Source organism: Staurois parvus, unplaced genomic scaffold, assembly GCF_062004578.1.
Source record: "Staurois parvus isolate SC_StPar_1 unplaced genomic scaffold, SC_StPar_1.0 ptg000005l, whole genome shotgun sequence".
Lineage (NCBI taxonomy): Eukaryota > Metazoa > Chordata > Amphibia > Anura > Ranidae > Staurois > Staurois parvus.
Genome location: NW_028317801.1, coordinates 2,901,349 through 2,922,552, shown reverse-complemented (window position 1 = coordinate 2,922,552; position 21,204 = coordinate 2,901,349). Strand labels below are relative to the sequence as shown.

General features: G+C 42.0%; 1 protein-coding gene across 1 annotated transcript in view; it reads left to right on the top strand.

Annotated features, from left to right (window-relative positions):
- PAXIP1 (PAX interacting protein 1) overlaps nt 1-21,204 on the top strand; it is a 70,392-nt gene that overhangs the window by 20,269 nt on the left and 28,919 nt on the right. The window contains exons 2-6 of the mRNA XM_089692488.1: nt 145-279; nt 16,766-16,809; nt 17,984-18,047; nt 19,079-19,192; nt 20,293-20,946. Coding sequence (XP_089548614.1) covers nt 145-279; nt 16,766-16,809; nt 17,984-18,047; nt 19,079-19,192; nt 20,293-20,946 — 1,011 coding nt within the window. The remainder of the gene's footprint in view (nt 1-144; nt 280-16,765; nt 16,810-17,983; nt 18,048-19,078; nt 19,193-20,292; nt 20,947-21,204) is intronic.

The following is a 21,204-nucleotide window of genomic DNA, read 5'->3' as shown; positions in this document are numbered from 1 at the left end:
AAATTAATAAACCCAGAGTAAAGTAAGCATTGCCATTTTTGGTCTGGAAATCACATTTGTATTTGTGATGACATTCACTGAACAGACCAAGTGATGCTTTTAGTAACTGTCTTATAGTGTGTCTTTTAATGGTTTATTTTGCAGGTTGTGCAGATGCTAAAAGCCGGAAGAGCAAAGGAGGTGTCATATAATGCTCTAGCTACACACATAATTGCAGAAGATGGAGATAATCCTGAGGTTGGAGAAGCGAGAGAAGTATTTGATCTCCCCATTGTAAAGGTAAATTTGGAGTTTACTAAATCTGATCATTTTGTCACATGGATGATAAACGTTTAGCTGCTTTTTAACCATTCGGGCAGGAATACCTATCTTCAGTGAAAGAAGCTTAAGGAGCAGACTCTTCTTCCACTTTAGCTGTTAAAATAGTAATTTCTTTATCGTACATCAAGGGTCACAGAGCAGGCCATAATAATGACTATGTGGGTTATATGCCACCTATAGGTGAATGGACACTGGCCGAACAGTCGAGAGGAAGTCCTCCCCCCAAATAACCCCTCCTACACAGAAAGTACTTCAGTGACCATCCATCTTACAGACACTGGTGAAAAAACTAAAGTGTTGCATGTGCTCTTGGAGCGTACCTGAAGGTCCAGAATGGTTCCATTGTAGAATCAGGGACTTTAATCGGATCCATATGGAAAGCTGTTAGCCAAAATGGATGGTACCCGAGCCTTTCTGGATAAAGAGAAGCCTGTAATGCAGCCTTACGGAGCTGGACCCTGCATAATGGAACCCTGTGCAGTATTACACTGACCAAGGCTCTTTCTGGTGGGGTGCTGTACAGGTCCGAGGCAGTGGCCCCACATTATGGGGACGGAGTCCTTGAAGGTCTGCATGACAAAGCCCGCCATGATGGGTGAAGGTTAGACTGTTATGATTCAGGGTCCTGCTGTGGGAAAGGTAAGTTTGCATTTGCAATATTTCTTTGAAAAATCTGACTGTTTGGTCATTCTCCCGGTGGCCACTGGGGGCAGTGTGCTATTGGTCTGGCCAGGCCATGCTATGTGTCTCTAAAGGAGTATTGGGCTGCAGCTTCTCCAGCCACTAGAGGTCATGGGGCCGCTCTCTATAGCCTACACGAGTGTTTCTCAACCTTTTTTCGGTCAAGGCATCCATTAAAATCATGGACAGTTCCGGGGCACCCTTTAAAATCATGGACAGTCTTGAGGCACCCCATTCTAAAATGTGAAAAACTAATCTAGTAGTTCTATATAACACAGCAACATCCACACATGTAGGACACCCAACATTATAGGCAATTTATTCTTCCAAAGCAAATACGCTTTTGCTCGCTGGTACTGACTAGTATTTCAATGTTTCTCTTCTCATCACTGAGCTAATGTGACTCCAGCACTAATGGAAATGGATAGGGGAGGGTCAAAATAGGATGCTGTGCAGGCAGCTGACATCCTCCTTGTCTACTGGTGTCAGCTAGAAGGTTGTAATGGTGCACAATGAGAACCTGAGGTTTTGTGTAACTAAAAGGCAGGCTTTTTTCAACCGCTGGCTTGTATTCAAGTTGTGAACAATTTTTAGACATTTTGCCAAGGTGCCCCTGAAGAAACCTCAAGGCGCCCAGGTTGAGAGGCTGGCCTACACTGATACAGTGGAGGCAGGAAGTAGATGGGTGGCCATTTTAGCTTGTATTTGTAATCCCATGTGGCTGGCAGTTTGTGAGGCACCTGAGAGGTAGCAGAGAAATGGCGCAGTCTATGGCTGGATGATTGTGTGTATTTCCTTTTGGGGAGTTGCATGACCAGACAGGACATGATTATATACTGCATTAGCCTGCATAATCCCGGGGGGCTTGTACAACTTCTTTGTTTTACCCTGCAGGGGTATTAGTGCACTTAAAGGAGTTGTCTCCAGAGTACCTTGCATTTGATCTACAGGAGCTTATATTTTAACTGCACTGAAGCAGCATGGAGGCTGCATTCAGGCTGTGTTTGATACATATATTTGCCTAGGATGGGGGTTGGGGGAGTGGTAGTAGTAATCTGGTGGTGTTCGCATTTGACGATAACCAGTGGTGTCATGGGTTTCTGGGCCACTATTCTGTCTCTCCAATCTAAGCATTGAAAGTGTGATCTCTGTAACTTACAGTTGTGATGAGATGGCGATAACTCCAATCTTGAATATCACAGGCAGTGACTCAATACAGAAGACCGTTTATTCCATAAACTAAGAGAATCTTACAACAATGAACATCGGATAGGTCAAAAGATCATAATGTGACCTGCTTCATGACATGAGGCTAGAAGCTGCAATGCCTTACTGGGAAAAGGGTTGGGTTATCTATACAGCATTAACTAAAGCAAAGGAAAGGGAGGAGCAGAGACAAAATATAGAGAACACTTAAAGGCATATGACAGTCATGTGAAACATGATAACTGTGTTTGTCTGACATTGCAGCTATTCCTGGTGGCGGAGCTGCAATGGACTACGGCCACATTACCCTGCATTCACCTGATCTCATCTGAACTTGGAATCTATTCAGGGTCAAGCCCTGGTTACTACTTGAAGGGGAGACTGTCTGGGTATACCAGGTGTTGTAAGCTTTTCCCCTCCAGGGTCTGAGACGGCTGTGTTTTGAGAATTATCTTGGGCAGAGGATGCTAGGGCAGTCTCTGAGGTGATTTGAGACACTCAACAGGTTCGCAGGCCCTAAACCAAACTGGTGTGAGGTCTATCCTAGATCTCAAGGCACTAGACATAAGTCTAGATGTCCTGTTTCGGATGGGGTCGGTCCGATCAGTGGTGGTTGCTCTGCAAGAGAGAGATTTCAGGTGCGATATTTCCTAATGACACATATCTTCCTGTGCCAAATTTTTAGGCTTATCAGGGGTTCTGTGATAGAGAATCACCATTTTGTTGTGGGGCACTTCTCTTTGGGGTGGCCACAGCGCTCCAAGTGTTCCTTTGCTCGGGGAGCAGTCTGGTTTCAAGTTTAAAGCGAAATGTAAGAAGCAATAAGTATCCTTTGGTACATTTCTCCATGAGGAAATATCTACATTGAAGCAGTTTTCTCTGTGCGGTTCCACTCCAGGTCTTTTGTATAGGAACTTTCTATCTGTCTGGATCATGATTGCCCAAGCATTGGATTACAAGAGGGCTTTGTCCCCGTGATATTGCAAAGTCCAAAATTGGTTTGGAAGATAGTAACCATTGATGCCAGTCTCTGGTTTGGGGGCTGACTTAAAGGTGGCTAGCGTTCAGGGGACATTTTGTCTCCACAGGAGGAAATACTGCCCATCAATGTATGGAACTTCAGGCAGTTCGCCTTGTGCTGTATTATTGGACGAACCCGTTGCACAGGTTATTGTCGGGGTTCAGTCTGACAATGCTATAGCAGTGGCATATATCAATCACCAGGGCAGTACGAGGAGTCATGCGGTCTGGGGCAGAACAGTATGTGCTCTCTGTCGGCCGTACATTTTCCAGGTATAGAAAACTGGCAGGGGTTTTTTTTTACCCCAGAGGTCCACGGCTGTTATTGGGAGAATGGTCTCTGCATCCCTGCGTCACATGCCTAATGAAGGGGTCCTGCAAGACTCCGAAACATTGCCTTGCTGTAACTATGTGATGGTTTATTAAAACCTTTGGACCCGTATTGGTGATCCTCGGTGTGCTGGTGACATTTTTTCCTTGCTGATTTTGTTCGCTTCCAGCCGACGGTCACTGCAGCACCCACTTATACACACAGCCATTTTTAACGCAGGAACGTGTGCGTTTGGATTATACACTTGGTCTCTGCATCCCAAGACGTTCTCTGGAACCTGCCTGCATTGGGGAACTCCTGGATGTGGATCCACTGACTTCCAGGTTCTACGACAGGTTAGGCTGTGCCTATGTCGAGAGTCCCACTGGCAATAGAGGTAGATGCATGGTAACACCTTAGAGACCAGTTCCCCTTAATCTATAACCCCCCCCGATTAAACTATTGCCTTGTCTTTTGTGTAGGGCCCGGTAGGAGGTAACACTAATAATACTGGTAGCCCGGCCTAGCCCAGGAGGGCTTGATACACCAGTATAGTGTATCTGGCAGGGGACACACCTTGGAAATTCCAGTCTGCCCAGACCTATTATCTTGGGTCCAAGTATCCTGTATTTGATTGCTTGGATTGGAGGCTTGGCTTTTTAAGACCAATTCTGGTAAGATCTGGGGGTCTTGGAGTCCTGTTTTGTTTGCATTTTTGAGTGCTAGAAAGCCAGTATCAGGGCGCTTCCATTACAGGTCCTGCAAATCCTATTTGCCTGGTGGGAAGCCAGGAAGTGGCACCCGCGGAAGTGGGTAATTGTAAGTTTTATCCTTTTTCCAATCGGGGAATTCAATTTACCTTGAGTACCATTTTTAAGGTCAGATTTCATCTTTATCCATTTTTTTCCCCAGAGACCGTTGTTCTCACTCCTTGATTGGAACTTTGTGCAGGGTGTAACACGGATGGTTCCGTCTGTCAGGGTGCTCTTGTGACTTAGGCTGTCTTTGAAACCAATTACCTAATCCTTTGTTGTGGAAGGTGGCTTCTTTGATTACTATCACTTGGCAGGAAGATTGTCAAAGCTGGCGGACCTTTCATGTAAGGAGCTGTTCTTGGCATCATAAGGTGATGGTCGTCCTCATCTTCCTGCCTAGAATGCTTTTTTGTTTTTCACTTAAATCAGGACTGTGTCTTGCCTATTTTTTCCTAGTCCACAGTCAGCAGGCGAAAGAGCACTTCATACTCTGGATGTAGTTTAAGTGGTCAGGATTTACTTGAGTTGGCGGCACATGTCAGGAATCCTACTTTGTGCTGCCCGAAAAGGGCAGGTGGCATCCAGGTCAACTATTTTTAATTGGCTCTGCTAGTTAATCATTCAAGCCTATGGCTTGAAGTCCCACCCTTTCGGGTGAGAGCACACTCTACCAGGAGTGTGCGGGCATCTTGGGCTATCCGCCACCAGGCGTTAGTTTCTCAGGTTTGCAAGGCTGAAACATGGTCTTTGGTTCATACATTCACAAGTTTTTACCAGGTGGATGTCAGAGCCACAGACGTTTCTGTCTTTGGCTGCAGTGTTTTACAAACAGCTGAGTAGCTCCTTTTGGAATGTTGGTGGTTATTGTGATGTCGTCCACCCCTCAAGTTTTATTACTTTGGGACACCCCACATAGTCATTATTATGGCCTGCTCTGTGTCTCGTGATGTACAATAAAGAAAACTGGATTTTTTTTTCTACATGCTTAACCTGTAAAATCCATTTCTTGGAGTACAGCGTGGGACACACAGGTCCTGCCCCACTTTCTGCAATGTCATTGCTTGCTACAAAAACTGAAGTACTTCCTGCATAGGAGGTGTTATATAGGGGAGAACTTTCTCTCTGATTGGTCAACCAGTGTTCCTTCACCTATAGGTGGTATATAACCCACAGTCATTATTATGGCCTGCTCTGTGTCCCGTGATGTACTCCAAGAAATGAATTTTACAGGTATGTATGTAGAAACAAAATCCAGTTTTTCTCCCCTCACACCCTCCTTATTGAAGACCCCCCCCCCCCCCAAGCTTGGCTGTCAGTCCTCCTGCAAGTTCTGGGGCTCATGTCTGCCAAATCATGAGACAAGCCTTCCTTGTTATAAAGGTGCTTCCCACGTTTCTAGTTTGGGGGGAGTTTAAAGTGTAAGTTCCCCTTTTCATAAAAAATGAAAAGGTGAACTAATGCTGTACGCTCTCTCCCCCCTCGTCCCTGCTGCACTTCTGTTGATGATTGGCTCTTGACACAGCCTGCATGTAGGGCACCGGGGATCCTGGGATAGATCAGAGCGATTCTGATTGGTCACGTGCTGGCATGTGACCACCTTGACCAATCACAATTGTTCTGATGCATCCCTAAGAGGAGAGCTTTCAAATCTCCATCTCTTGGTCCAGTTCATCAAAAAGAAAATTTCCTTTATTGTCTGCATGTCGTATGAAGCGAGTCTTTCTCGCTGCTTTCTTTAGGAAGACTGATTCTTTTTTTAACGCGCCCAATGGACCCAGGAAGTGCAATCAGGCTTCTCATTCTACAGTCTCTAGAAAGCTCAGGTAGACCATTATCCAAAATTATGGTCTCAACTCTTTTTTCCCAGATTACTATGGCTGCACCTAGTCTTCTGTTCACACGTTCTCAAAGTTGTAACAGCCTCATCTGATGCCAGTTTCTGGCATAATGTCCTTCAAGCAGTTGTTTGAGCCTCAGGAAGTCCCCAGTTTTTTTTTTTGTTTTTTTTTTGGGATGCACCGATCTATAATTAGGTCCATAAATGTAATTGGACAAATGAATATAATGAAATCATGTTAATTTTTAATATTTTGTTGAGAATCCTTTACTGGCAATGACTGCCTGAAGTCTGGAACCTACGGACATAACCAAAGACTGGGTTTCTTCCTTTCTGATGCTTTGCCAGGATCTAACTGCAACTGCCTTCAGTTCTTTGTGGGTCTGTCTTTTTAGTTTTGCCTTCAGCAAGTGAAATGCATGCTCAATTGGGTTGAGATCATGTGATTGACTCGGACATTGCAGAACATTCTTTTTTTCCTTCAAAAGCTCCTGGGTTGCTTTTGCAGTGTGTTTTGGCTCATTGTCCATCTGTACTGTGAAGCACCGTCCAATCAACTTTGCTGCATTTGGCTGAATCTGGGCTGACGCTATATCTCTAAGCACTGCAGAATTCATCCGGCTGTTTCTGTCTTCTGTCACACCATCAGTAAACACCAATGACCCAGTGCCACTGGAAGCCATGCATGCCTATGCCATCACACTGCCTCCACCATGTTTTGCAGATGATGTGTGCTTTGGATCATGAGCTGTTCCAAGCCTTCTCCACACTTTTTTTTTTTTCTTCCCGTCATTCTGGTACAGCTCAGTTTTAGTTTCACCCGTCCAAAGAATGCTTTTCCAGAACTGGTCTGGCTTTTTTAGATGTTTTTTGGCAGTCTAATCTGGCTTTTCTATTCTTCAGGCTTATGAATGGTTTGCAACTTGTGGTGAACCCTCTGTATTTGCTCTCGTGAAGTCTTCTCTTGATTTTAGACTTTGAGAATGATACGCCCACTTCCTGGAGAGTGTCCTTCACTTGTCTGGATGTTGTGAATGGGTTTTTCTTTACCATAGAGAGGATCCTGCGATCATCCACCACTGTTGTCTTCCATGGACGTCCATGCCTTTTTAATGTTGCTGAGTTCACTAGTCCGTCATTCTTTCCACAGAATGTACCAAACTTGATTTGGCCACTCCTAATGTTGCTGCTATCTCTCTGATGGATTTCTTTTGTTTTTGAAGCCTTACAATGGCCTGTTTCACTTGCATGGACAGCTCCTTTGAACACATGATGTAGGTTCACAGCAATAGATTCCAAATGCAAATACCACACTTAGAATCAACTCCAGACCTTTTACCTGCTTAATTAATGAAATTACAAAGGAGTAGCCCACACCTGGCCATGAAACGGCTTTTGATCCAATTATCCAATTACTTTTGGTCCCTTGAAAAAGGGAGATGGCTTCTCTTAAGAGCTGTAATTCCTAAACCCTTCCTCCAATTTGGACGTATATACCCTCAAATTAAATCTGGGAGTGTGTACTTTCAGCCCATATCCATTATATAACTATAGCTTGAAGATGTTTTGGTAAATACCTGAAAAAAGCTAAAATTGTGCCTGTGTCCAAATATATACGAACCTAAATATATCAGCGGCCAAAATCTATCGGCAATTTGCTAATAGGGAAAAAAAAGTGCGATTATTGGCCGCCAAAAAAAAACCTGATTTTACCACGTTTAGGGTGTTTTTCATAGGTCACGTGACTCAAAAAGAAAAAGTATCAAAAACACAACACGTGTGCATTTTTGATGCGTTTCCATTGCATTTCAGGCCTGGTTCACACCAATGCAGTTTGTGTTGTCTGTTTGCACGTGCGTTTTACGTGTTTGCATTTTTGAATTTTTGTTTTTGGCCAACTCTGTGGGCAGATTAAAAACACAAAGCACATCAAAAACGCACTACATGTATTTTCTGCAGCACCTCCATTACAGTCTATTGAAACAAAAACGCAATGTTTTGCATTTAAGAAGGTCTTGACCCTTTCCAAAAACGCAGAAGCTCAAAAAAGCATAGATGTGAACATGTCCCATAAGAAACCATATTAAATGGACTGTACTGCGTTTCTTCAGAAAGCACTAAAAATGCATTGGTGTGAACTAGGCCTCAATGGGGAGGTGCGTTTTTGGTGTGTTTTTGTTTTTTGTTTTTTTTTTTTGTTTTAACTGGCCAAATATGCACCAAAAAAAATGCAGCAAGCAGGATTTTTAACACTGCAAGGGAAGCACAACGGACCAGTGTGAAGACATACATTGAATTTAACCAGCCGCCCGGCCAATGGCCGTTTGGCGGCTTCAGATGTGTCCCTGCATTCCGGGGCCACGCCATTTGGCGTGCTCCCGCACATGCGTCGTTTGCACTAATGCAGAGCGGCGCAGCAGTGCGATCTGTCACCGGCCGTGCACCTCGGACTTGGCCGATGACAGATCCGAGTACCGGCTCCCGTTGCTGGTACCATGTGACCTGCTGTGACCAATCACAGCAGGTCACATGACAGTTGTATACAATGGATGGCTTCATTCATGATGCCATCCATTGTATACTAGTGCCTAGCTATGAATGATCACAGCTAATCACATGCACCTGTCATGTGATTAGCTGTGACCAAATCACAGCTAAGCACAAAAAAAAAAAAAAATAAAGCTGAATGAATCGATTTCATTCAGGTAAATGCTTGCTTATAGCAAAGTAATTCTTTGCTATAAGCAAATTGTGTAAAAAATAAAAAAAAATACTGATCACTTCCCCAAAGTAGTACAATGTTACTATGGTAACATTGTACTACTTTGGTCATAGTAAAATATGAAAAAAAAATCTTAAAAAAAAGTAATAAATTAAATATAATAAAAAAATAAAAAAATATATATATATTTTTTTCATACTGTCACCAGTCAGTGTCCCTGTTCACCGCCATGCCAGTTATATGATGACGCTGTACTGCACTGGTGACAGTATGTAAAAAAAAATAGTGAAAATAATTTTTTTAATTTTTTCATTTTCCGAAAAATTATGACAAAAAAATACAACTTCAAAAAACTCGCCATGCCTCTTATGAAGTACGTCGGACTGTCTACTCTGCAAAAAGGGGTCATTTGGGGATATCTGTACTATTCTGACATTCTTGGACCTCAAGAAATTAGATTGGCCGTCAGTACTTCAGGATTGATCAATAATCAGATCTATACCATAGTTTGTGAACTCTATAACTTTCCTACAAACTAAAAAATACATCCTAATTTGGGTTATTTTCACCAAAGACATGTAGCAGAATACATCTCGGCCTAAATTTATGAAGAACAATTATTTATTTGCAAACTTTTATAACAGAAACAAAGAAAAATGTGTGTTTTTTTTTCAAAATTTTTGGTCTTTTTTTGTTAATTTAGCAAAAAATAAAAACCCCAGCGGTGATTAAATACCACCAAAAGAAAGCTCTAGTTGTGTGAAGAAAATGATAAAATTTTAGTTTGGGTACAATGTTGTATGACCGCGCAATTGTCATTCAAAGTGTGAGAGCGCTGAAACCTGAAAAATGGCCTGGGCAGGAAGGTGTAAAATTGCACGGTATTGAAACGGTTAAAGGGATGCATTTTTCTTGCAATTTTTTTTTTTTTTTTTTTAAACTTGATTTTTGTTTTAGACCCAAATTTTAAGTTTCAGTGCACCACTACTTTTTTTTAATTAAAGGCTTGTTAGAAATTGTTTACTATGTTGGTCACCCCTCAGCCGGACTGCTTTTGGACATCCCAAAACTGAGGAACACAAGTCCCAGCCCTCTGTGTTTAAAATTATACTCTTGGTACTACTTACTACAAGCATGCTGATAGTAGGGTGTATCCTAGGCTGGCCCACAGTTTTTTTTTGTTTGCCAGTGTTTAATCCTCCGGTAGGTGTCAGTATAGCCCAAAGGTGATTCCAAGAGAGAGATTTTAAGTACAATAACCCTGTTTATGTATACAAGGGGCCCCAATTAAAGCCCTGCTTCAGACTGCAATATGCAGGCTATATTTACATCTGAAATGAATTCATCACTAGAGCATATTTTTATTTCTGGTTTTCTGTGAAAGCATATTAAAAGGCCCAACCGCAAGTGATGCCAAGATTACAGTTGGTGCCTGTTATAAAGTACTCAAACGTGGAATGCAGAAAGGGAGAAACATGATTCTAAATATCCACCCTATAGGGAGTTATGAATTTAGCCCGCTGTCGGCTGGTTCTGGGTCTGTCTGACCCACAAGAGAAATATGACCAAAAAAGCTTTGGTCATATTTCTCTTGGCTTGGTTCACATCTTTGCGGGTGGTGCTGCTGTGGGACCCTCACAAATACCTGCAGCCGCACTACCCACAAAGAGGACTGCGAGACACGCAGGCAGGTGCCATTAATTCTTATGGCATGCCGCCAGCACTGGAAATCGTAACCGTACTGGGAACCTCGGTTCCCATGTGGGCTGCGGTTTCCCAAGTAGTACAGGGACTTCTTTCCTACGTGTGAGTGGGCCATTGATTATTCAAATGAATAGGCTCTCATGCCCGTGCAATTCACGGCCACATATATGTGAACCACGGGTAATGGAAAACCTCTATTTGAAATTATAATAGCTGGAACAATTGGGTATATGCAAAAAAAAGCGTATGTGTACGCTCACAAGTGGGTATACACTCACAATTGGGTATATGCAAAAAAAGCGTATGTGTACCGCTCTGGATCAGTTATAGTGCTCAGCATAAATGAGGTACACCGCTTTTGAAAAGTAAGATTTTATTCAAAATCTCAATGAACACGAGAACAATTTTTCAAAATTTTGACAAAACAGAGTTTTATAGAATATTTCTTTAGCTCCTTACATGAAAGTAATGTTAATAATATAATTTAAATTACAAAATCTTCACTTTTACTCTAATTAGTCGATGCACAAATGAATACACTCCACAACAAAAACTACTGCATCTAGTATTTTGTATGACCTCCATGATTTGTAAGGACAGCACCAAACTTTCTAGGCATGGAATGAACAAGTTTGCAACTTCTATCTTTTTTCATTCTTCAAGAACAACCTCTTTCAGAGCCTGGATGCTGGATGGAGAGTGATTCTCAACTTGTCTCTTCATAATTCTGCATAGGTGTTCGATTGGGTTCAGATCAGGAGACATACTTGGCCACTGAATCACTTTCACCCTGTTCTTCTTCAGAAATACAACAGTGGCCTTAGATGTTTGTTTTGTATCATTGTCATGTTGGAAAAGTGCACGACGACCAAGAGCACGGAGTGATGGTAGCATATTCTGATTCAATATAGAGCAGTACATCTGTGAATTCATGATTCCATCAATGAAATGCAGCTCCCCGACACCAGCACTCATGCAGCCCCACAGAAGGACACTGCCACTGCCATGTTGTACTGTAGGCATCATGCATTTTTCTTTGTACTCCTCACCTTTGTGATGCCATACAGGTTTGAAGTAATGAGGCTTCCTTTGTGGACGACACCCATGCATACCGTGCCTCTGCAGTGTATGCCGTATTGTGTCATGGGAAATAACCACATCAGTTTGGCTTTCTACTTCTTTAGCTAACTGCAGTGAAATTTTATGGCAATTTTCTTGAACCCTTCTCATCAGAAGATGCTACTGTCGAGGTGTAACTTCCATGGACTGCCTGAACGTCTCTGTGAGATTGTTGCAGTTCCATCTTTGTTAAATTTTTGTACCACTTTTGCTTAAGTATTCTGGCTGATCAGTAAAGCTTTTCTGATCTCCTTGTAGCCTTCCTCTTTCTTCTGTAAAGAAATTCTTTCTCAGGCCTTGTGACATTTCTCTTCCATGTGGTGCCATTGCTGACAGCATGAAACGGGAAGGGGTTTTCTTTATACACTTGCCTATAGGGCACTTTTACCCCCTTCCTACCCAGTCCAATTTTCAGCTTTCAGCGCTGTCGCGTTTGAATGACAATTGCATGGTCATGCAACTTTGTACCCATATAAAAATTTTATAGTTTTTTTTTTTCTCACAAATAGAGCTTTCTTTTTGTGGTTTTTAATCGCCACTGGGTTTTTGTTTTTTTTTGTTGCATTATAAACCAAAAAGGCCGAAAAATTCTTTTTCTATTATAAAATTTTGCAAACAGATAATTTTTCTCCTTCACTGATGTGCATTGAGGCTGCACTGGTAGGCAGCACTGAAGTGGCACTGATGAGGCGGCATTGTTGGGCATTGATGAGTAGGCACTGATGCTGCACTGATATGCAGCAGTGATGGGCACTGGTGGGTGGCACTGATGATCGAGGCACTGACAAACCATGCCCTGTTTATCAGTGCAGATCTGCTCTGTGAGATTTGCCAGCTATTGGTGAAACTTTCCTCACGCTGTGACATCATGAAAAAAGTGCTGCCGATATCCGGCAACTGCATTTACTTTGTGTTCTGCGGTGTCATTGGACATAGCTGGTCACGTGGTAAAAGGCTGCTGTGATTGGCCTTTTACCTAGTCATGTGATCAGCAGAGTCCGTAAGCCACAGCGATCACTGACAGCGCCGGGTGCACGCCACGGGGAGCGCTTTCTGGCAGAACGTCATATGACGCTCTCCCAGAACTGGACAACCGCGCTGTAGCCATCATTCGGCTATAACGCGGTTGTAAAGTGTTTAAGTAATGTCCTTATATAATCATCTGTCTGCTGGACACCTGCTTAATGAATAATTACTCGCCTAGTTAAATTCTTTTCACTGGAGTGTATTCATTTCTGCAACACGGTCTTGCATGAATTTATTAGGAGAAATTATTTTCCGTGTGTGCAAATTCACAAATCTTGTTTGCAGTCAGTGGTCCACATTTGCGAGGGTATTTTGTAGTATAGAGTTCCATAGAAAATGTTGGTTCTGCAAGGAAAGTAAAGGTTTTCTAACAAATCTGTTTGGGTGTACTTATTTATTCTGAGCACTCCACTTAGGCTATTCGGTCTTTGATTTTTCTCAAGAAAACATTTGCAGAAATACCACTGCTTCCAAACAGAGTATGGGTACAGAATACTTACAGGGGACAGGCTTCTCCTTTTCTCGTGTGGTTTTTTTTTCTAACTTGTAAGGGCGTTTTTCACACTAGAACAGTGACTTGTGGTTTTCTGTACTGGAAGAGCACTAGTCACCTCTAGGGCACATAGAAAACAGCAGTTTTCTATGTGAACAGCTCTCACTGTAACACAGCCTTAGGTGAGGTGCAATAATATGCAGACACGGTACATAATATCACACCTAACTGGATGAGGGCATCTACACTGCTCAAAAAAAATTAAAGGAACACTTTGAAAACACATCAGATCTCAATGGGGAAAAATTTCATGCTGGATATCTATATTGATATGGACTGGGTAATGTGTTAGGAATGTAAGGATGCCCCATTGTTTGATGGAAATGAAAATTATCAACCTACAGAGGACTAAATTCAAAGACACCCCGAAAAGCAAAGTGAAAAAATGATGCAGCAGGCTATTCCATTTTGTTAAAATTTCATTGCAGCAACTCAAAATGGTACTCCGTAGCTTGTATGGCCCCCACGTGCTTGTATGCATGCCTGACAACGTCGGGTCATGCTCCTAATGAGATGATGGATGGTGTCCTGGGGAATTTCCTCCGAGATCTGGACCAGGGCATCACTGAGCTCTTGGACAGTCCTGAGGTGCAACCTGGCAGCGTCGGATGGACTTAAACATGATATCCCAGAGGTGTTCTATTGGATTTAGGTCAGGCGTGCGTGGAGGCCATTCAATGGTATTAGTTCCTTTATACTCCAGGAACTGCCTGCATACTCTCGCTACATGAGGTTGGGCATTGTTATGCACCAGGAGGAACCGAGGACCCACTGCACCAGCGTAGGATCTGACAATGGGTCCAAGGATTTCATCCCGATACCTAATTGCGGTCTGAGTGCCATTGTCTAGCCTGTAGTGGTCTGTGCGTCTCTCTGTGGATATGCCTCCCTAGACCATCATTGACCCACCACCCAAATGGTCATGCTGGATGATGTTACAGGCAGCATAATGTTCTCCAGACCCTTTCATGTCTGTCACACGTGCTCAGGGTGAACCTGCTCTCATCTGTGAAAAGCATAGGGTGCTAGTGGTGGACCCTGCCAATTCTGGTGTTCAATGGCAAATGCCAATCGAGCTCTTTGGTCTCGGGCAGTGAGCACAGCGCCCACTAGAGGACGTCGAGCCTTCACGCCACCCTCATGAATTCTGTTTCTTTTTGTTTGGTCAAAGACATTCACACCAGTGGCCTGCTGAAGGTCGTTTTGTAGGGCTCTGGCAGTGCTCATCCTGTTCCTCCTTGCACAAAGGAGCAGAGACCAGTCATGCTGATGGATTAAGGACTTTCTACGGCTCTTTCCAGCTCTCCTAGAGTAACTGCCTGTCTTCTGGCTCTTGAGACTGTGCTGGGAGACGCAGCAAACCACCTTCTGGCAATGGCACGTATTGATGTGCCATCCTGGAGGAGTTGGACTGCCTGTGCAACCTCTGTAGTGTCCAGGTATCGCCTCATGGTACCAATAGTGACACTGACCCTAGCCAAATGCAAAACTATTAAAAAACAGTCAGAAAAGATGAGTAGGGAAAAAAATGTCAGTGGCCTCCACCTGTAAAACTATTCTTTTTTTGGGGGTTGTCTCACTGTTGCCCTTGTTAATTTCATTAACTGCAAAGCAGGTGAAACTGATTAACAACCCCCTCTGCTACTTAACTGACCAGATCAATATCCCAGGAGTTTCATTGACTTGATGCTGTACTCTAATTAGTGTTCCTTTAATTATTTTGAGCAGTGTATATTGTAGATAACAGAAGAGGATAAACAGGTAGCAGAAAATGCTTAATTCTTAGAGTATAATTTGCCTTTCAAAAGAATGTGCATTTATTTATTTTTTCGGGTAAAAAATGTGCATTTACTAATATTTTTTGAGGAGCCTATAAAGCATTGCACCAGGGCTCCTGCAGACTCAGTGTAAGCTGCCTGCTCATACATCGTTCGAGCAGACAGTTTAACACTGACAGGAAGAATTGATTAACTACATGTCAAAAGCCGCAAAAGATGTCAGTGTTTGTAGTTTTCACATTCACTGAACTCTGTGAAAGAGTGGTGCGGCCAGGTGGGTGGAGCCCTGCGCTCTTTTCAGAAAGTGACAGCTGGTACAGGAACTTCTCCTCTTCTGTCACAGGGAGAGAGGGGATCGTCGAGTGGCTGCATTAGCGGGATGATGTTACGTGGTTCACCCTAAAAACAGGTGGAGTATGAACTCTTCCTTTAAGTTTTTGTTTGATGGAAAAAGTAGACTTTATGTAGTGCCAGTTGGTGTCAGTCACCCACAGGGGTATTCAGAGACCATGTCATTTTTGATTTGTCAAGTGTGAATTTTAGTGATCCACTTTTAAACATCTATAGAAGGACCTGTGTTTCCAGTTGAAAGCAATTTGGTTTGTCCAGAATGCAAGTTAACTTGAGGTGATAGGCTGCTGTTCTGGTCCGATGGTACATAATGTGCTCGCATGTTGGGGTGCAGTTCTAAATTAAAGTATATGTAAACCCTCACCTTTGTAAATCAACCCATTCAAATTAAAATAGAAATGAAAGGCTAAATATTTAAAAAAAAAAAAAAAAAAAAAACATTTTATACACATCACATTCCCTCTGTTCTCAGCTGCATAAGAGGTGTGGAAGGAGAAACAGCATGCACTTTACTGTCTACTGTAGGAGTTCACTGAACCAGGTTGCCCAACCCCCCTCCCCCTTGGCTTTGTCTCTCTGCTGAGCTTATCCCAGGAGAGTGTCAGGCTTACTGTGACCATCTGAAGAGTAAAGGCATCCAGGACTCCAGCTCCATGTGCTTTGCCCTCATCCTTCTCAGACAAGGGGGGAGAGATAACGCACCCGGCTGCATCTTATGATCTGTCCATGGCTCAGCCTGGTCGGTCCTCCTCCCAGTATGTGTGAGAGAAGAAAAGCCAAACTATGTACATGCAGCTTGTAATTACCGGTGGAACTGCCATGATTACTGATAGCTCCCCCATGTTCAGAGTGCCAAGGACTTCGGGGGTGAAACTGCTGGGCCCACCCCATGCGCCTAGGGTGATACCCTGTGCACTAAGACAGACATGGGCCCTGGTGGCCAGGCCCCTTGTGATGCCCCATCACACCTCTATGGGCTTCCCCATCCCATGGCAGCCCTGCCTCCGATGCTGGGACACACTCACCCCCATGTTGTTTCCACTTGCTGATTGCGAGCAGGTGAGTGGAAATTTTGAGGGCTGTACACAGTACAGCAGGCACATATCAGGAATATGAAATGTTGGGTTTAATGGCACCATGAGCACTGTGTGTTGCAGTAACAACATCTCTGAATAGTTATGTATGAATTCAGCCTTAATTTTCGTATTGCATGCATATTTCTTTCATGTGTATTTCTAAACTGTGGGTATACTGTACATTTACTTGCTCTTCTAGTTTGGTTTCAAACATTAAATGCTGCGGTATAGATTTCCACTGCTTTAATGAACTTTGTATTCTGAGATCTGCTGGAAACCTAATTATTTTTTTTTTCCTTTTCACAGCCCTCCTGGGTCATATTATCCGTTCGTTGTGGAGTCCGTCTTCCGTATCCTTGAAATTGTGTTTCTCAGTTTTATATATATTTTTTGTTTTTCTTTACTTTTTTTTTTTCCCATTTTTTTTTTTTCTTTGTGTTCACAAATGTTTGACATTTAGGCTGTATCACATGGGTGTTTGCAAGTATAATCTACTTATTAAGGTTATTTGGATGTACATATTGTATCTGCTATTAAATTTGGTTTAGTCAGATCTTTGCTCTATTTCTAAACTATGAAAATAAAAACAACTGGAATGTAACTAGTTGGTGAGGCACTTTCTGGGTGAATTTTTTTTTTCCCCAACATAATGCTCCAAATAAACAGAACCTTGTATTAGGCTTGAACGGTGTTGCAGTTATTGAAACAAATGAAAACCATGCCCAATAATGGGAATCCCATATTAGTCTGGGGATTAGTCATGTGGCCAGAGCCACGAATAGGTCACATGATCTCTGCCAAAAGACCTTGCAGAACTGGTGAACAGAGACACTTCTAGCATAGCTACTTGGGCCTTAGTCATGTTGTCTCTATTGATGGTAAACAATAATTACGTTAGTCCCCTAAAATCTGTGCATCGATGAATACCTGTTGGCATTAGATAACTAAACACCAAAACCAATGGGGATTGCTGAATTTTTTTTTTCCCATTATTCCTTACTAGCTGCACTTCAGACTTTTGTCCTCCAAAGAACATACCTTGTGCAATGCCAAGAAGTATTGTTCATTTACTTTCTGGTCGTCACACTGCATGATGCTTCATGTCTAAGCAATCCATCAGTAACTAGCTGTCAGGCAACGTGTTTGTAATTCTTAGCACCACATGGGAATTCCAATATTATTGATGGATGTTACCAAACAACAGCTGCATGCTAATACAGTTTGCCAAGTAGTGCTCGCTACCTGTGGCTTGGGGGAAATGTAATGCTAGTGCAAGCTTTAGTTTTTTAGATTGTTGTGATAAAGTGTGGGCTGATAGGCTGCCACCAGCAACCAGATAACTTTTCCTTTTCCAGGTGAGAGTAACAAAAAAAAAAAGAGCCTAGAAGTTTGATCTACCTAAATGTGGTAGTTCCATACATTTTGGTATATCAAGACAGTAGCTTAAGGTAAAGTTTTGCATGTCTCTTAACAAATCAAATATTTTCACAATATTTAAAGCTTTCCTTAACAAATAAATCTCAGAGAAAATGGATTTTCTCCAGAGTCTGGTCAAATATTTTTTGGTGTGACTGCTTGCCTTTCACAAGTATGTTTGAAAATGAATGTCATTTTAGATGATGCATTTACCAAAATGTGCACAAATAAATAAATGTAGAATTTGAGAGCAAATTTAGCCAGCCAAGGGCACACTTTTAGCCCTTGTTCACGCAGGCTTTGAAAAAATGCAGCTGGATTGTATTTTTGCTGCTTCTGATTGCCCACCAATGCCACTCTGTTATTAAAACAGGAACCAGATGGGGGAGTACCCACAGAAACATTGACATTTCCTCACTTTGTAGTGAGGCAGAAATAGATGCCTGCAAATTTCTGCAGCTGCCTCCATTCACTTCTATTGAAATGCACTGTAAATGTGCCTAAGTTTAAAGCGCTGTTGCATAGTGTCAACATTGATCTTTTCAAATTTTGGCATTGTAGAAAATAAAATGACATCTCACAAGTTGTTTGAGGAACACCTGTGAAACATGTCTGAAATGTTTATTAACACTATAGGCGCATTTAATGCACATCAAAGGCTGCTTTACAATTCAATGCCCATGTGAACCTAGCCTGAGCAACTGAGCAGGCTTGTTTCATTTATATTTTAGTAGTTATTTTAAATAAAAATGAATAGTATATTTTACTGGGAAAGATTAGGTAGCTGTGTACTCTATTTGCTATTTTACATTTTGGTTTGGTAGGATAGAGGATGAATATTGGGCCGAGTGGGATGAGTAGTGAACATAACATTAATAAAAGAAGGAATGGGGGGGCGGATGTATTATGTTTGGCACAGCATGGCCTACGAACACCATTGTGTCCAGGTCCATCATACTGGTTTTATTACTTTTTTGAAGCTAGCTGCACCTATATAAAACCCTAGTAGCCTAGATTTTTCTCCAGGGATTTGTTCCAAGCAAAATGTATTAGTCATTTTTTTTGTCTTCTACCTAGTCCATAAGGTTTCATTAGTATTACATTTAATCTGTGTATAGCACTAATTGTCAGCTTTTGTTGTCTTTTGCCATCCTCATGTGAAAGCATTGCACCAATCCCCATCATTATACTTCCTTTGTTTAGATATCACCTGATGACAGAAATGCTCTTTGGGCTCTTATTACTTTTTATGGTGGTGACTGTCAGCTAAGCCTCAATAAAAAGTGCACTCATTTAATTGTTCCTGAACCAAAAGGGGTAAGTGTCATGCAAACTACTTCAATGTGTAAAATTTGGTTAACACTGTTTAACTTGAAAGATAAGTTCACCTTTTGCAATACGTTACATCTTACACCCATATCCAGGGTGTAACATGTTACGAAAGTACCAGCCCCCGCTCCCCCATTGTGACAGCTAGTGGGGAATCTTCTCCCACTAGCTGTAACAATTTAAAAAAAAAAAAAAAACATGGCCGTGCATGGCTCCACCTGCCCAGCTTTCGTCAGCCATTTTGTGAATGGAAAGACTACAAGTTCCAGCGGCCTTTACGGCTGTCAGCTTGTACTTCTCAAAGAACTACCACAGCGCTATTGAGGTAGTTCTACCTGTCAGAGTATCTGCTTGCCTGTGCGGGGTACGTTCACACAGATACATTGACAGGTCTGCAGGAATCCTGCATGGCACCAGTGATCTGCTGATCACTGGTACAATACTTTCCAGGCTTCCAAAGCAAAAAATAGGAAATGCACATTTTTTTTTTTTACCTGTAAAATAGGTGCATTTATTATTTTGTTTTGTTAAAAGGTGAATATCTCCTTTTAAAGTAATTGGTAGTTATACTGTATGTTGTGTGCTTATATACTATGTTTTGTTAATCTGAATTGTAGCTCTATGGTAATAAAAATACAGAGCATCACTTGGCTATAAATGAATCAGTATTTCTTCCAGAAATCATTGCAACCGTGATAAAGTCAAGAAGTCAACTAAGTTTAATTTAATCTGAAGTTTATCAAATTCAGACTATTCAGCAGGCTTTCTTTAGTCCTCATAGGTGGGCTTTTATTTAAGGACAGGCTGTAGTGAGCTTAGGTGGCGATAACTGAATCATGAAGAGCACTGGCCTGCATTATACGTTCTCAGATTCATAAGATTAAGATTCAACTAAAGGGATTTAGTTGTAGAATATATAACTTTTTATGGGAAATAGACATTCCAAGTGTATTGACACCAGTGCATGTTATAAAATGTATCGTACTGGGACTAATGTACATTTTTGAGTATGTGGTTTCCTCTAGGTTTTCCTTTTTGAGTTATGGTTTATGTAGACCTTAGTCTGATTTACAATTTTGTATCTGTAGACAAAGTATGAATATGCTTACCAGAGAGAGAACATTAAAATTGTTGCTCCAGACTGGGTTTTGGATTCAATATCTGAGAAGACCAGGAAAGATGAAGCACCTTACCACCCACGTCTTATATTCTATGAAGAGGAGGAGGAAGAAGAGGAGGATGAAGAGGAGGAGGAAGACGTAGAAGATCAGGACTCCCAAAATGCCAGTGCAGATGAGGATAGATATTCTTCAAAATCTAGTCCAGTGACATCACGTGAGCAATCTCCTACACCCAACCAGGAACGTTCACCAAAACGCAGCGGCACAGTGAAAGTTAAAGAGGAGCTGATGTTTGATGACTCTGATGACTCCTCCCCTGAAAAGCAGGAAAGAAACTTGAACTGGACTCCTGCTGAAGTTCCACAGGTGTCGACTGCAAAGCGAAGACTCCCCCAGGGCAAAGATTCAGGACTCATTAATTTGTGCGCGAATGTGCCACCTGTACCAGGGAACATTTTGCCACCTGAAGCTCGGAGTAATTTGCTCACGTCCATCACTGGAACTGCAGGTTCTGAAAGACCAGACATGATGCCTTTTAGAAGTCCGGCAGTGAGAACACTTAGAAACATTACAAACAGTGCAGAGATACAGCAAATTAATCGACCCTCCAATGTAGCACATGTAAGTATACACTTTTTTATCCATTTCCAGTTTTTGTATGTATTTTGAACACTTCATTAGCATAATAGTTTTGTTACAGTGTAATATTTTTTATTAAACTATTATACAGGATTTATATAGCGTCAACAGTTTGCTCAGTGCTTTACAATATAACAGGAGACAATACAGTTCAATACAAGAGGGTTAGGGGGGCCCTGCTCCTTGGAGCTTACAATCTAACTAGCTAGCTGTATGTCTGTATTTTTCTATTTGTTTTCT